General features: G+C 44.9%; 1 protein-coding gene across 2 annotated transcripts in view; it reads left to right on the top strand.

The window, feature by feature from the left end:
- LOC306782447 (collagen alpha-6(VI) chain-like) overlaps positions 1–14,143 on the top strand; it is a 55,948-nt gene that overhangs the window by 4,170 nt on the left and 37,635 nt on the right. The window contains exons 2-12 of one of the 2 annotated variants that reach the window (XM_079275809.1): positions 1,093–1,184; positions 1,474–2,061; positions 2,635–3,192; positions 3,478–4,098; positions 4,359–4,919; positions 5,658–6,209; positions 6,700–7,287; positions 8,190–8,750; positions 8,845–9,200; positions 9,663–9,741; positions 10,023–10,168. In XM_079275809.1, coding sequence (XP_079131935.1) covers positions 1,112–1,184; positions 1,474–2,061; positions 2,635–3,192; positions 3,478–4,098; positions 4,359–4,919; positions 5,658–6,209; positions 6,700–7,287; positions 8,190–8,750; positions 8,845–9,200; positions 9,663–9,741; positions 10,023–10,168 — 4,683 coding nt within the window. In that variant the 5' untranslated portion in view covers positions 1,093–1,111. The remainder of the gene's footprint in view (positions 1–1,092; positions 1,185–1,473; positions 2,062–2,634; positions 3,193–3,477; positions 4,099–4,358; positions 4,920–5,657; positions 6,210–6,699; positions 7,288–8,189; positions 8,751–8,844; positions 9,201–9,662; positions 9,742–10,022; positions 10,169–14,143) is intronic. The other variant, XM_079275810.1, reaches the window with a different exon arrangement.

The following is a 14,143-nucleotide window of genomic DNA, read 5'->3' on the forward strand; positions in this document are numbered from 1 at the left end:
ATTAAGTGTTTACTCATACTTAACTAATGTTTCATAGTGTCGTTATTATAAAGTGTTACCATTAAAGAGTCTGCTTCTTCTAACAGTGACACACTAATTCAGTCACCAACTGATTTATTTACATGTGAAACCTGATGAACGTGATGTAGATCAGTTTGATTATTGATCAGTAACTATTGTTCTGTTCTGAGTTCAGATGATGTTCCACATGTTCTAACGCTAGACTAACTGCTTTTATTGTGAAACTCTTGAAACAGGAAGCTGTTCCTGTTTCAATTTAAGCTTCCAGCTGATTTCTTCTCTTTTTTACTTTTAATTTACTAACTAATTTAATAACTCAGAGGCTCTCAAAGTCAACACACACAGAGCAAATCAAATTATATGAATTATGAGATCAATAGATGAAGTATTAATATTCACTGTATGTGTGTAGTTCTCTGATGGATAATATTATGAGATCAATAGATGAAGTATTAATATTCACTGTATGTGTGTAGTTCTGGCACTCTTCCTGAGTGGGATAATAATGATAATAATAATAATACAATTTATTTATAGAGCACTTTTCACAGACAAAAATCACCAAGTGCTTTAACAGCAGAAATTTAAAAGCATAAAAAACACAATGTGACCATAGGGTCAATAAATTACATACACAGAGAAAAATAAAATTAAATAAAATTAAAAATTAAAACATATTTTAGGAGCAGGTCTAGGACATGGGTTGTTACTCAAACACCAGCCTAAAAAGGTGGGTTTTGAGCTGTTTTTTAAAAGTATTCACAGAATCTGCGAGGATCTTTGTCTCTTTGATCAGAGTTTAGTTAGAACGTCTACTGAACCAAAGAACATCTGTTGGTGAAGACACGTTCTACAAAATAAAAGCATCACACCAGCTGTTCTGTGGCGTGTATATTTCTTCGAATCCGTTCCTTTTGCAGTTGCTGGTGACAGGAGGTGAAAGTCACGACATCCAGTTCTACTTCTGTGACTCAGTGTTTCCTTCATCAGTCAGCCAACACTGGTGAAGCTGAAGACAAACGTGACTCTGTTATATCGATATAATATTTATGTGTTATATCTGTGTTGAAGGAGCAGAGAAACTCCCATCATGAAGGGCAGAACGAGTCTCCTCTTCCTCATCATAGCGGCGTGTTCCTCTGGATCCGCTGCTCTGACCACAGGTGGGTTTAAACCGGTTTGACAGATTGTGTGTGTGTGTGTGTGTGTGGGGGGGGGGGGGGGGGCAAGTACAGTACATGGTGTTTATGTGAGGAAGAAAGTACAGTCACGGTTTCCACCGAAGAACATCATGAGTAAATATATTTAGAGATTAACAACTGGTGAAACTGGAGCTTCACAGTACAATGATCCATTCGTTCATCACAATGTGTCCCATTGGGACCTGTAATGTTTCTCTGAGACCTATCGTAGTTCATGTACAGCTGAACCGTTTTTTCTTCTCCGGCTCAGAGTGTGAAAACGCCACTTTGGCCGACATCGTCTTCCTGGTCGACGGCTCCAGCAGCATCGGTCGCGATAACTTTCAGGAGGCCCTGTCTTTTCTCCGCAGCCTCATCAAGGCCCTGGACATCGGCCCTGATAAGGTTCGGATCGGCTTGGCTCAGTACAGCAATAAAACCTTCCCGGAGTTCCTGCTGAAGGATCACACGAACAGGAAATCCTTGCTGGCTGCAGTGGAAAAGCTTCCCTACCGAAAAGGAGGGACCAAAACAGGCGAGGCCATCGAATACCTCAAAAATAACTACTTCACAGAGGACGCCGGGAGCCGAGCCAATCAACGGGTGCCTCAGATCGCTGTGGTCATCACGGATGGAGACTCCACGGACAACGTGACGGCGTCCGCCCAGCTCCTGAGGCAGCACGGAGTCATCGTGTTTGGCATTGGGGTCGGAGCAGCCAACCGGAAGAAGATGGAGTCCATCGCCAACCGGCCTCCAAAGCGCTTCCTGTCCTCCATCGATAACTACCAGGATCTGAAGACGCTGAAAGATCATCTGCTGCAAATGGTTTGCGTCACTGTGGAGGATCAGAGGCAAGGTAATGAAATATAAAAACTTCGAGTCCACCTTCATCTTTTGAAATACACAAAACGGCCGAAGTCGAGATCAGACTGTTAGTTTGTTTGATGGTCCCACCCTGCCTCTCAGCCTGAGGGTCTACGTTACCTGTTATGTGCTACTGTTACATAAGCATTAGCATTTCAAACAGTTCAACTGATTACTGTCATTTTCACTGTTTTTGAGGTACATGTCGATGTAGTCAAGGTGTCAGTTTGCTTTAAAACAAAATGCTCTCAATGCGTTCTTGTCTGAAGCGTTGCTGCTCAAAGACTGCCGTCACAGCGAGACATGATTTATTGTATAAATAAGGAAACGGGTATTCGTGGGGTTCCACCTGCTTATACATGAACAAAGTCATGGTGTGAAGCCTGAAAAATGAGAGCTTGGGAGCATATTGTCTCCTTCAAGTTGAAGTCAGTTATGCTGAATTCTTTGGCCCCTCCTTGACAAACCGGCCACGACTCTAAACTGTGGGTGTAGCAACACTTGAGCATACTGACACCTTGACTGTACCGCTATAAGATGTAATTATGTTTGTCTCTGCTTTCAGCTTTGGCGGACCGGTTTGGAGATACTTTCTTCCTGGTGGACAGCGGCATACCTCCCGAACAGTTCTCCATATTTAAGAAAGACTTTCTCAAATTGATTGACGAGCTTAATGTCGGCCCGTCCAGCCACCGCATCGGTCTGGCTCAGTACGGTCAAGAACCCAAGATGGAGTTTTATCTCAATACTTTTCAAACTAAACAGGAAACCCTGGCTGCTGTCAAACTTTTCCGCCTTGCCCCGCAACCCAACCGACCACGAAACCTGGGCCGCGCTCTGAAGTACGCCAGAACTCACTTTTTTACCCGTGAGGCGGGGGGGCGAGCCCACCAAGGCACCCCACAGTCCCTGGTCGTTGTGAGTGGAAGAAAGTCAGATGATTATGTGTCCGAGCGCGCTCAAAATATCAAAAAAGCAGCGGTAACTGTTTATGGGATGAGTGCAGGTGCAAGCATGGATGAGTTAATGTTATTTGCCAGTGATGGGTACGCATTCGATTCTCCCCGATTACTTCTTTTGAAGGATTTCTTGATGACGGAGCAAAAGGAGACCATTACCGAAGGTGAGAACCATCATCCGTCATTCATTTGGGAAACGTTGGGAAACTGTATTTCATGTTTTGTCATTCTTCAGTTAGTGACAGACTTTACAGGCAGGGAGGAACAAATAATAATGACATAATTGACACAAAATGATTCTAGCTCGTTCTTCATTTTAAAAATAAAAGTAATTAATTGAATGAAATTTAAATTTTAACGTAGCATTCCTGTGATATAGCTCATCTTCACATATATTTGAATGGTTAAGTAGACGATAGCTCAAGTAACTAACGACACTCTTTTCACAGATTGCAAAGAAGCCAATGTGGCCGACATCGTGTTCATCGTCGATGAGTCTGGAAGCATCGGAAACGACAACTTCCAGCTGGTGCGCACTTTCCTCCACTCGGTTGTGAGCGGCCTGGATGTCAGTCCGTCTCGTGTCCGAGTGGGCATCGTTACGTACAACGACAAGTCCACAGCACAGGTCTACCTCGACACCTTCAATGACAAGGACGAAGTCCTACAGTTCATCAAGATCCTGCCTTACGGTGAAGGCGGAACGAACACTGGAGCAGCTCTCAACTTCACCCTGAAAGAAATCTTCATCGAGGAAAAGGGCAGTAGGAGAGCAAAGGGTGTCCAGCAGGTGGCGGTGGTGATCACAGACGGTGAATCCCAGGACAACGTGAGCAACGCAGCACTCGACCTCCGCCGGGCTGGGGTCACCATTTACACTGTAGGAATTGAAAACGCCAACAAGCCTCAACTGGAGGAGATGGCGACTCACCCCCCTGATAAGTACGTCTTTAATGTGGACAGTTTCACAGAGCTAAAGCCCCTGAAGCTGAGCCTGCAGAAAGTCCTGTGTGAAAACATCATTGACCAAGTCACCTCAGTTGGTACAAGGGAAACGAGCAACAGAGAAGGTTTGAACCAGTGTTTTTTGATAGTCACTTAATATGAAAGCCAGAAATCCCTGGTCAATGTTCAACAACAGCATGTTCACCCGGCAGTTTGTTTGTGCTCTGGGGATGTAAAGTTGTAGACTACTTGTTGCCTCTTGAGTTGTTGTTCTTTAGTTTAGTCTTTACTCAAATATTCCCCAGTGTTTGAATGTTCATTCTTAACCTTCCACTCTTTGACTTTGTGAAAAGAACTAACCTTTAAACTTGCTCTTCCTCTCCAGCATGTGTGCAAAAAGATGAAGCGGACATCTTCTTCCTGATGGACGACTCAGGGAGCATTGAGAACCTAGACTTCGAAGACATGAAGACCTTCATCATCAAGTTTCTACATACCTTCACTATTGGGCCAGAAAATGTACGCGTGGGGCTTGTGAAATATGCTGATTCGCCAAATATGGAATTCGATATGACAGCCTACCCAGATGCCAAGTCATTGGAGAAAGTCGTCTTGGATATTAAACACCTGGGAGGTGGGACAGAAACAGGAAAAGCTCTGTTATCTATGGGCAAACACTTTGAGAGAGCCGTGGCCAGCCGGGTTCACAAAGTCCCAGAGTACCTGATCGTCATCACAGACGGGGAATCCACCGATGAGGTCAAGGCTCCGGCAGAACAACTGAGGGCTCAGGGCGTCATCATTTACGCCATCGGGGTGAAAGATGCAAACAAAACGGAGCTGGAAGAGATCGCCGGCGACCCCAAGAGGACCATCTATGTCAATAATTTTGATGCCTTGAAATCCATCAACAATGACATCATCACAGACATCTGTTCTGAAGACGGTAAGGATATTTAGTAAATAAATCTTGAGTCAAAAGTATGTTGTGTTGTGTTCCCGTCTAGATGAAGATGACCAGGTGTATTTGAATGTTTCATTTATATTTCTGCTTTTAGCGTTTCTTAACTAATACCATCTCCGATAAGCCGTCGAGCCGTAGTGCTGCTAGTTCACATATTGAAGCATGAGAGAGACATTTTTTATATAGCAGACTTTACAGCTAAAACAAATGAAATATGAATATGAAAGAAACCGACTCGTGATTTTCATGGGAGCTGCAGTTTATTTGTATCCTAACAAATTAATGTTGTTTAAGCTTACAACTTCTGTCATAGAAGCTCATTTATCTCAGAATAAGGATAGTAAGAAGACTGATGATGTAAACTCTCAAATGACAAATTGTAGTAAGTAGAGATATAAATATACAGTACCGAAACTATGCCATCCAATATAACCATCATTGTCCTGGACCTGGAAGACAGTGAGTAACAGAGTCAGTGACTCCGCCTTATCGTGACCCTTCAGTTATCGGGGCATGAGGTTTTTTAAGCAAAGCCTTCTAAAGGTACCAATTTGAGTTGAGTGTTTTAACTTTGACTAGCTAGTTGTTTTTGAACAAGTGATGTAAAAGGTCACAACCCTCGTAGCTTGGCTCTTTTCCTACAATCTCATTGGTACTCAACGACAGAAAAGTGTGGAAACAGGAACACCATGTAATCATTTCTGTGATCTGTGTCCACAGCTTGCAGAGATGTAGAGGGCGACATCTTTTTCTTAACTGACAGCTCTGAGACCATCTCTAACAAAGACTTTCAGACAATGAAAGAGTTCATGAAATCTGTCATCGGCAAGTCCGCCATCAGGCAAACCGAGGTGCAGGTCGGCGTCATGCAGTTCAGCAGCAACCACAATCTGGAGTTACCCCTCAGGCACTACAGCAGCCCAGATGACATTATGTCGGCCATCGATAATATGGAGCAAATGAATGAAGGCACGCTCACAGGTAAGGCCCTCAAAGAGGTGTCGCAGTATTTCGATGCAACCAGAGGAGGGCGACGTGGCAAGAGGCAGAGTCTGATAGTGATAACAGACGGTGAGGCCAAAGACCAGGTCAAAGGCCCCGCTGAGGATCTGAGGGCCAAGGGAGTGGTGGTCTACGCCATCGGCATTGCGGACGCCAACAAGACCCAGCTGGAAGAGATCAGCGGTTCACCAGACAGGGTATATGTTAAGAGGAACTTTGATGCTCTGAAGGACTTGGAACGCCAGATAACCTTGAAGATGTGCAAGAAAGGTAAGAGAAGTTCAAGACCATCCAAAAAAATGATTTAGATTACGGGTTTATTAAAGCATTGAGCCTTTAGGTTAATCTCTTTTTCTCGCAAGGGAGGCTTTGTGGTTTTACCAGTTAGCATTAAAGCTAATTGATGACCAACAACTGCTGGGTGCGGTTGCTGCATGTCACATCTCAAAAGTCCTGTCCCCATAGTCGGGTTGCCAGGTTTGAGCTCTGCAATAACTCTGCTGTCAACCAACCCGGCTGACTACAGCATGGATCGGTGACTAGCTCACCAGCTAACAAGATCCAACATAGAAACGAAGCAGCCTTGTGTTTGTGCTAAGCTAGGCTAAACACATCCGAGACATATCTCTGTACTGAGCACACAGACATAAAGTTGATTTTATCTTTTCATGTTTTATGAGACCACGATAAGAACCAGTCAGGTCTCAGTTTCCCTTCTAACACTCAGTGTTTGCTCTTTGTCTCTGTTCTCTTCAACCAGATTGTCAGATAGGAAAAGCTGACATTATTTTCCTGGTGGACAGCTCCACAAGCATAGATCCACCTGAATATGACAGTATGCGGACGTTTATGGAGTCAGTAGTGAACCAAACCACAGTCGGCGAGGACCAGACTCGTTTTGGGCTCATCACCTTCTCGAATTACACCGTGCTTCATTTTACTCTGAATACTTTTTACTCCAGACGAAAAGTTCTGTCAGCGATCCCCATTAAGAATCCACAATACGGAAACACCTACACAGGCGAGGCCTTGAAATACTCGCTGGAGTTCTTTAGCGCTCAGCATGGTGGCCGGACAGACCGCAAGGTGCCTCAGATTCTCATGGTGATCACAGACGGGATTTGCAACGGTGATTTAGACTTAAAAGAGACATCTGATGCACTGAGAAACAACGGGGTCATCGTCGTCAGTATCGGAGTGAAAGCATTAGAGGATGAGCTGGAGCAGATGGCTCGTGAGCTGAAGACGATGGCTGGTGGAGACGAATCCAAAGTTTTCTACGTGGACGCCTACAAGGGACTAGAAACTTTGTACAGAAACATGTCTGATATCTTCTGCATTAAGAGCGGTAAGACAACAAAACAGTGTTTAAAATCATTTTGATGTCTAGTTCACAGGGTCAACAGGTGTCCTGCATCTTCTGAACTGGAAGATTTAAAAGATCAATTCAGCAAATAAAAATACATAATTTACACTTAAACCAGGTGATATCTGATAATGCTCACAGTTTATTCCAGAAAGTCATGATTTGGGGGAAAATCTTCTCAGCACTATTTCAGTATTGAGTCCAGTAAGTGTCGAATGGAATCTTTTGACAAATCAGAAACTTTATTAATTAATATTTTAGTGCTCAATGTTCTTATCGTGTTCCATTGATTCAATAGTTCATTGCTCCTTCACCTTCTTAGTGGACAGCAGCAGTCTTACTGCACATCCAGAATCTTTTGTGAGGTTTTATGAACTAGATGATATTCAAAATAAACCTTGAAAGGGAATGTTAAAGATACACAACAAAGAGTAATAATCCCCAAACCTTAAGTATATCCATGTCCTCAGTCCGAGACCAAAACACGAGTCATTCTAAGAGGCTAAATGGATTCTAGCTAGATATAACACAAATGGAATGATTTCAGCTGTTAATGTATACTTCAATACACTCAATACTTCAGAAACAACACATTTGACAAAAAAAAGAGTGCCTTCCAGATTTTGATTGGCTGATCAGGTCGAGCAGGAAAGATGTAAAAAATGGTGCCGAACCCGATTACATGTAGACCATAAGAGGTATTGGTCACATTTTGAGAAATACCTGATCAGTACTCGTCAATAACAAGGTATGGAGAGATCTCCACATTCAGTGAATTGGGGAGTTGAGAGTGTGTTGTGGCCAAACATAAATGAACCAATACAGTGATAATTTAACTTATTAGTAATGTAAACAAACACCTTTCTCTTGCTCTGCTTTGGCAGCTTGCGAGAAGGCCGACCTGGTCTTCCTACTGGACCAGTCCGGCAGTATCAACAAATCTGAATACAACGTCATAAAAAACTTTACGACAGACCTGGTGAACAGCTTCGACGTCAGTGAAGACTTTGTGCACGTTGGACTTGCACAGTTCAGCGATGTACCTAAACATGAGTTTGACCTCAACAAGTACTTCCATAAGGAGGATTGCATCTCACACATCCAAGGCTTGGAACACAAAGGTGGAAACACCTACATCGGAAAGGCCTTGGATCACATCAAGGATTACTTTGAGGTGTCGCGGGGCAGCCGCAGGGAGAGCCCCAAGATCCTGGTGTTGATTTCAGATGGTGATTCTCACGATGAAGTGAGGGCCGCAGCCAGCAGTCTCAGGGATGTGGGGATCAAGGTGTTTGCCATCGCCGTCGGAGACGTTCACCCCCTGAAGCTCCATCAAATCACCTATACTCCAGAGAGGCTGTTTAGAGTGCAGAACTTCAACGAATTGGCAAATATCAAGCAAAAGGTGGTGGATGAGATTTGTCCAAACGATCAGCCCCCCCAAGGTTTGTGAGTTGAAAAGTGTGACTTTGCCTTTCCCTCCATATTCCTCTGTGTCTCTGGCTGCCAAAGGTAAAAACGTGTTTCCTTTTACTTCAGCCTGCAGTATCGATATCGCCATGGGATTCGATATTTCTCGGGAAGACCGAGCTCCTGGCGAGATGCTGATCAGCGGCCACGCCAAGCTCCAGGCCTTCCTGCCAGAGATCGTCCGTTACGTTTCTTCGGTACAAGGTCTGTGCTGCGTCGTTACGGATCCTGTCAAGACCAACATCGCCTTTCAAGTGCTCGATAGAGACGGACAGCGGCTGTACGACACAAACTTTAAGCCCTACAGCAGCGACGTGGTGCATGAAGTCATGAGCTTGCAGATGTCAGGACCTTCCTACTTCAAGACAGCCCTGCTGGAGTCCTTCAAGGAGATGTTCAAGGTCCAGTCCAAAGCTAACGTGAAGGTGAGAGCTACACAGCTGGTTGTGTTTCTATTTGGTCATCATGAAAGTATCACATGGTGGCGAAGGCTTGTTATTTTGTAGCCACAGTGTTCTGCATGCTAACATGCTAACATGCTGATGTTTAGCATATTTACCATATTCATAATTAGCATGACAGAATTACCAGGAGATGCAAAGAACAGCTGAGGCTGATGGGAGTTTCTTGAGTCATAAACCAAAGTATTAGACGTATGAAACGCTGACCTGATGATGGCGCTAGATGAAAAGTCAGAGCATCACCAAAGTTATTAGCTTTCATCCTCAGAGGAACATGAATGTCAATCCATCACCGCTTCAGTCTGGACCAACGAACACGAAACGTTTTACATAAATGAGGACAAAAAGCAGGATGATTACTGACATGATGCTCCTACCAAGTACTGTTACTTCAAAAACATCATCCACATACATGTGACCCATCAGGTGCTGGTGATCTTCTCAGACGGACTCGATGAGGATGTGATGAACCTGGAGCAGGAATCAGAGCTGCTGCGACAGTCTGGTAAAACCTGCTCTGATGTATAGATTCAATTAATCCTGAAACTCAAAACACTTTTTCTCTGCTTCAGTTTTTCTGTCTTCTGCTCAAGTTGTTGATTTCATTCATCTCTTCCTCTGCTTCTTAGACTCTTCCTTCCCTTCTCAGGTGTCGTCCTGTTCATCAGTTTACTGAAATGCATTTCTATGTATTTTATGGAGTAGGCTTTTTGCTCCTGATCCCAATCTGAGTCTTTTAGGGAAATCAGTAAAGCTGCCATCTGTAGTTGTGTTCACTGTGTGCAGGCGTTAGCGCTCTGCTGACGGTGGCCCTGGAGGGGGCCCGAGACCCCGCCCAGCTGCAGATGGTGGAGTTCGGGCGAGGATTCGGCTACAAGCTTCCGCTCAGTGTCGGCATGCAGAGTGTTGGCAGCACCGTCCTCAAGCAGATTGTGAGTCGTAAACCTTCAGGTTCAACAGCTTCATACCTTCTGTCGAACTCAGAGAGCCGGTCTGTACCAAGTCCAGAAACTATCTCTCGTTGAAGACCTTCACCGTGTAGAACTCAGTTGTTCTCTGAATCATGAAAATAAAAGAGCTTGAGGAAGTAGTTATTGTTCTCACCTGAGAACCACTGCATGAGTTCACACTGCTGGAATGTGTTAAGATTGAAGAGTTTTTCCAGATCTGGTTTTATTTTATAGCTCAGCCAGACTCCACATGAGCCAGAGAGAGGAGTCTGGCCTCACTGATCAGGAGGGTTTTACACTGAAGAAACCTGTGCTGAGAGTCAAAAGAACAATTAACAATCGTGATGGCAAAACGTTTGAATGTCAATGGAGCCAGAGATGTTAAGAAGAGAGCATCTATCTATGAATTAAAGAATGGAAGGGATTGATGTTCTTCCTACAAGAAGCACACAGCGACAGCACCAATGAGGCAGACTGGAGGAGGGGAAGTCCTCTTAAGTCACAACACAAACCTCAGTGGAGGAGTGGGCTTCCTCTTCTCCAGGTCCTTCACTCCAGTCTCACTGGAGGTCAAGCACATCATGGAGGGGAGGTTGTTTTTAGTGAAGGCACGGTTTGACCTTTTTATTGCTGTTTGTATCAATGTGTATGCTCCAACAATCGGTACAGACAGGAAGCTGTTGTTACTAAAGGTTAATGATGTGTTAAATGGCTGTGCCTCAGAGGATTCTTTATTCTTGGGGGGGATTTTAACTGTACTGAAGATGCGGCTGCAGACCGCAACCACGCAGAGCCACATCCAGCTTCACAGCACGCTCTGAGGCAGCTGGTCCATTCTCATGGCCTGGTGGATGTGTGGAGGAGGATGCATGCAGACTGCCCACAGTACACATGGTCCCACCTCAGAGAGGATAGGATCTCCTCAGCCAGGTTAGACCGTATTTATGTTTTTAAGCATACTTTTAATATTTTTAAAATGTGTCGTATTGTACCTGCTGGTTTTACAGATCATGCGTTGCTTTTATGTAATGTGTTCATTCGGAACATTTTACCTAAAAGTGCGTACTGGCATTTAAATTCAGTCTTAACCTTTGATAAGAATTTTAGAGAGGTCCTATTTATTTCTGGGGTGTTTTCAGGCAGAGGAGTGAGTTTAGCAGTCTTAGGCAGTGGTGGGACCGTGGTAAGGTTGAGATGAGGCTCCTTTGCCAGCAGCACACCCTCAACGTCACAGAGACATCACCAGATCTATGAAGGACCTGGAGACTGATATAGTGGAACTAGAGAGTTTAAGCGAGTCCACAGGAGATCGAGGACATATTGAAGTCCTCAAGATAAAAAAATTGTCTTTGGCCGACCTGTTAGACGTTAAAGTTCAGGGTGCACCGGTCCGGTCCCGATTCCAGACCATCACAGAGATGGACACTCCCTCTAGCTTCTTCTTCGGCCTGGAGAGGAAGAGTGGGCAGAGGAGGGTAGTCCAGTCACTTTTAACAGACACGGGGCAGCCGGTTGTGGAACAAGCCAGATCAGAAAGCTGTGAGCTTTTACTCCTCCCTGTATACCAGTGAGTACAGGGAGGAGGAGGCACTGATGGAGGGGTTCTGTGGTGAACTACCTCAGGTCTCTGAGGAGACAAACAAACAGCTCAACAGGCTCATAAGCGTGCAGGGCATGCAGGGACGGCGTGCTCCCGGCATCGACGGCCTCTCTGCAGAGTTTTATAAAGCTTTCTGGGACGTATTTGCAAATGATATTTTAGACATTTTTAATGAAAGTCTGGCCTCTGGTTCCATGCCGATGTCCTGCAGCAGAGCCGGAATAACGCTGCTGCCCAAAATAGGAAACCTGCAGGACATTGGGTACTGGCGTCCTGTGTCTCTACTGTGTGTGGATTACAAGCTTCTGTCCAAAGTCTTTGCCTCCAGACTGAGGGAAGCTATGGAGCAGGTCATCCATCGGGACCAGACGTACTGTGAGCCCGGCAGGTCCATGGTAGACAATGTCTACCTCATTGGGGATGTTTCGGAGGTCTGCAGCTCTCTGGGTATCGACACTGGTCTGACTTCTCTAGATCAGGAAAAGGCTTTTGACCGCGTTGAACACAACTTCCTCTGGAAAGTTACGGGGACGTTTGGGTTCAGCGCTGGCTTCATAGCTAAGATCAAGGTGTTGTACAGTGAGGTTGAGAGTGTGCTGAAGGTAAAGGCGGTCTGTGTGCTCCTTTAGAGTGCGTAGAGGGGTCCGGCAGGGTTGTGCTCTGTCCGGGATGCTCTATGCACGCTCTCTGGAACCCCTCCTCATCAGAATACGCTCTCGCCTACAGGGTCTGGTTTTACCTGGTTTTAGTAGGAACAAGGTTTTATCAGCTTATGCAGACGACATTGTTGTTTTTATCTCTGTTCTGAATCCCTCTGTTCTTAGCCAGTGCCCGTTCTGCAGCCTTAGAGAGACTGTTCACCATGTTTTTACTGAGGGTAAGAGACTCACAGAGTTCTTCTCTCTTTTAACTTTGTTTTTAGTCTTTCTCATGTGTTTTACTGAAAGGGTTTCATCATGGGAGCTGCCTACAAGAAAACAGGAAAAGAAAAGTGGCAGCTCCTCAACTATCTTTCAGGGGAAGCTAAGATGGCAATTTATCTGAGCAGGAAGAGCCGAGTTGTCTTTAATTATTTCTAATGTTTGGAGTTTTTCTTTTGTAATATATTGATCTGAATTAGTTTGATTTATTGGTATGTCTTTGTACAGATTTTCAAAATGTGCTCTCCAGATGTCACCATTTTGGATGGGTAATGGGTAACACAATAACATCAATACACAATTCTCTCTGTCTCTCTCTCTGTCTCTCTCTGTCTCTCTCTGTCTCTCTCTCTGTCTCTCTCTGTCTCTGTCTGTCTCTGTCTGTCTCTCTCTGTCTCTCTCTCTGTCTCTCTCTGTCTCTCTCTGTCTCTCTCTGTCTCTCTCTGTCTCTCTCTGTCTCTCTCTCTGTCTCTCTCTGTCTCTCTCTGTCTCTCTCTCTGTCTCTCTCTGTCTCTCTCTGTCTCTCTCTCTGTCTCTCTCTGTCTCTCTCTGTCTCTCTCTGTCTCTCTCTCTGTCTCTCTCTGTCTCTCTCTGTCTCTCTCTCTGTCTCTCTCTCTGTCTCTGTCTGTCTCTCTCTGTCTCTCTCTCTGTCTCTCTCTGTCTCTCTCTCTGTCTCTCTGAGTGGAAGGAGGTGTGCGGAGCTGCAGGAGCGGAGTTTTGAGAGCGATAATTAACGTGTTTTCCAACATTTTTCTTCGTTGGGTAATGTTGGGTATGATAGTGTAGTGTTGGGTATGATAGTGTAATGTTGGGTATGATAGTGTAATGTTGGGTATGATAGTGTAATGTTGGGTATGATAGTGTAGTGTTGGGTATGATAGTGTAGTGTTGGGTATGATAGTGTAATGTTGGGTATGATAGTGTAATGTTGGGTATGATAGTGTAATGTTGGGTATGATAGTGTAGTGTTGGGTATGATAGTGTAATGTTGGGTATGATAGTGTAATGTTGGGTATGATAGTGTAATGTTGGGTATGATAGTGTAGTGTTGGGTATGATAGTGTAATGTTGGGTATGATAGTGTAGTGTTGGGTATGATAGTGTAATGTTGGGTATGATAGTGTAATGTTGGGTATGATAGTGTAGTGGGGTGTGCAAGGTTCACGGGGGTTTTTTTTGCGTACTTTTATCAGTTTTTTGGGTCTTTTTTGAGCGGAGTGCAGCCGGGCAGCAGGTGGTGTCGGCGTGCTAAACGCTAGCATGCGCCTGACGGAGCTAACCAGGGAACACGGCGTGAAGATCCCGCCGCTGTTCGGGTGTTGGGTGGAGGAGATCAGCCTGGCAGTGGGTGAGCTTGTCGGCCACAGCCACGTGAAGTCCGCAGCGAGGATGAACAGCGCTGTGGTCATCTTTTTGGACAGCATAGAACTTGCGGAA

The sequence above is a fragment of the Melanostigma gelatinosum genome, assembly GCF_949748355.1.
Source record: "Melanostigma gelatinosum genome assembly, chromosome: 9".
Taxonomy (NCBI): domain Eukaryota; kingdom Metazoa; phylum Chordata; class Actinopteri; order Perciformes; family Zoarcidae; genus Melanostigma; species Melanostigma gelatinosum.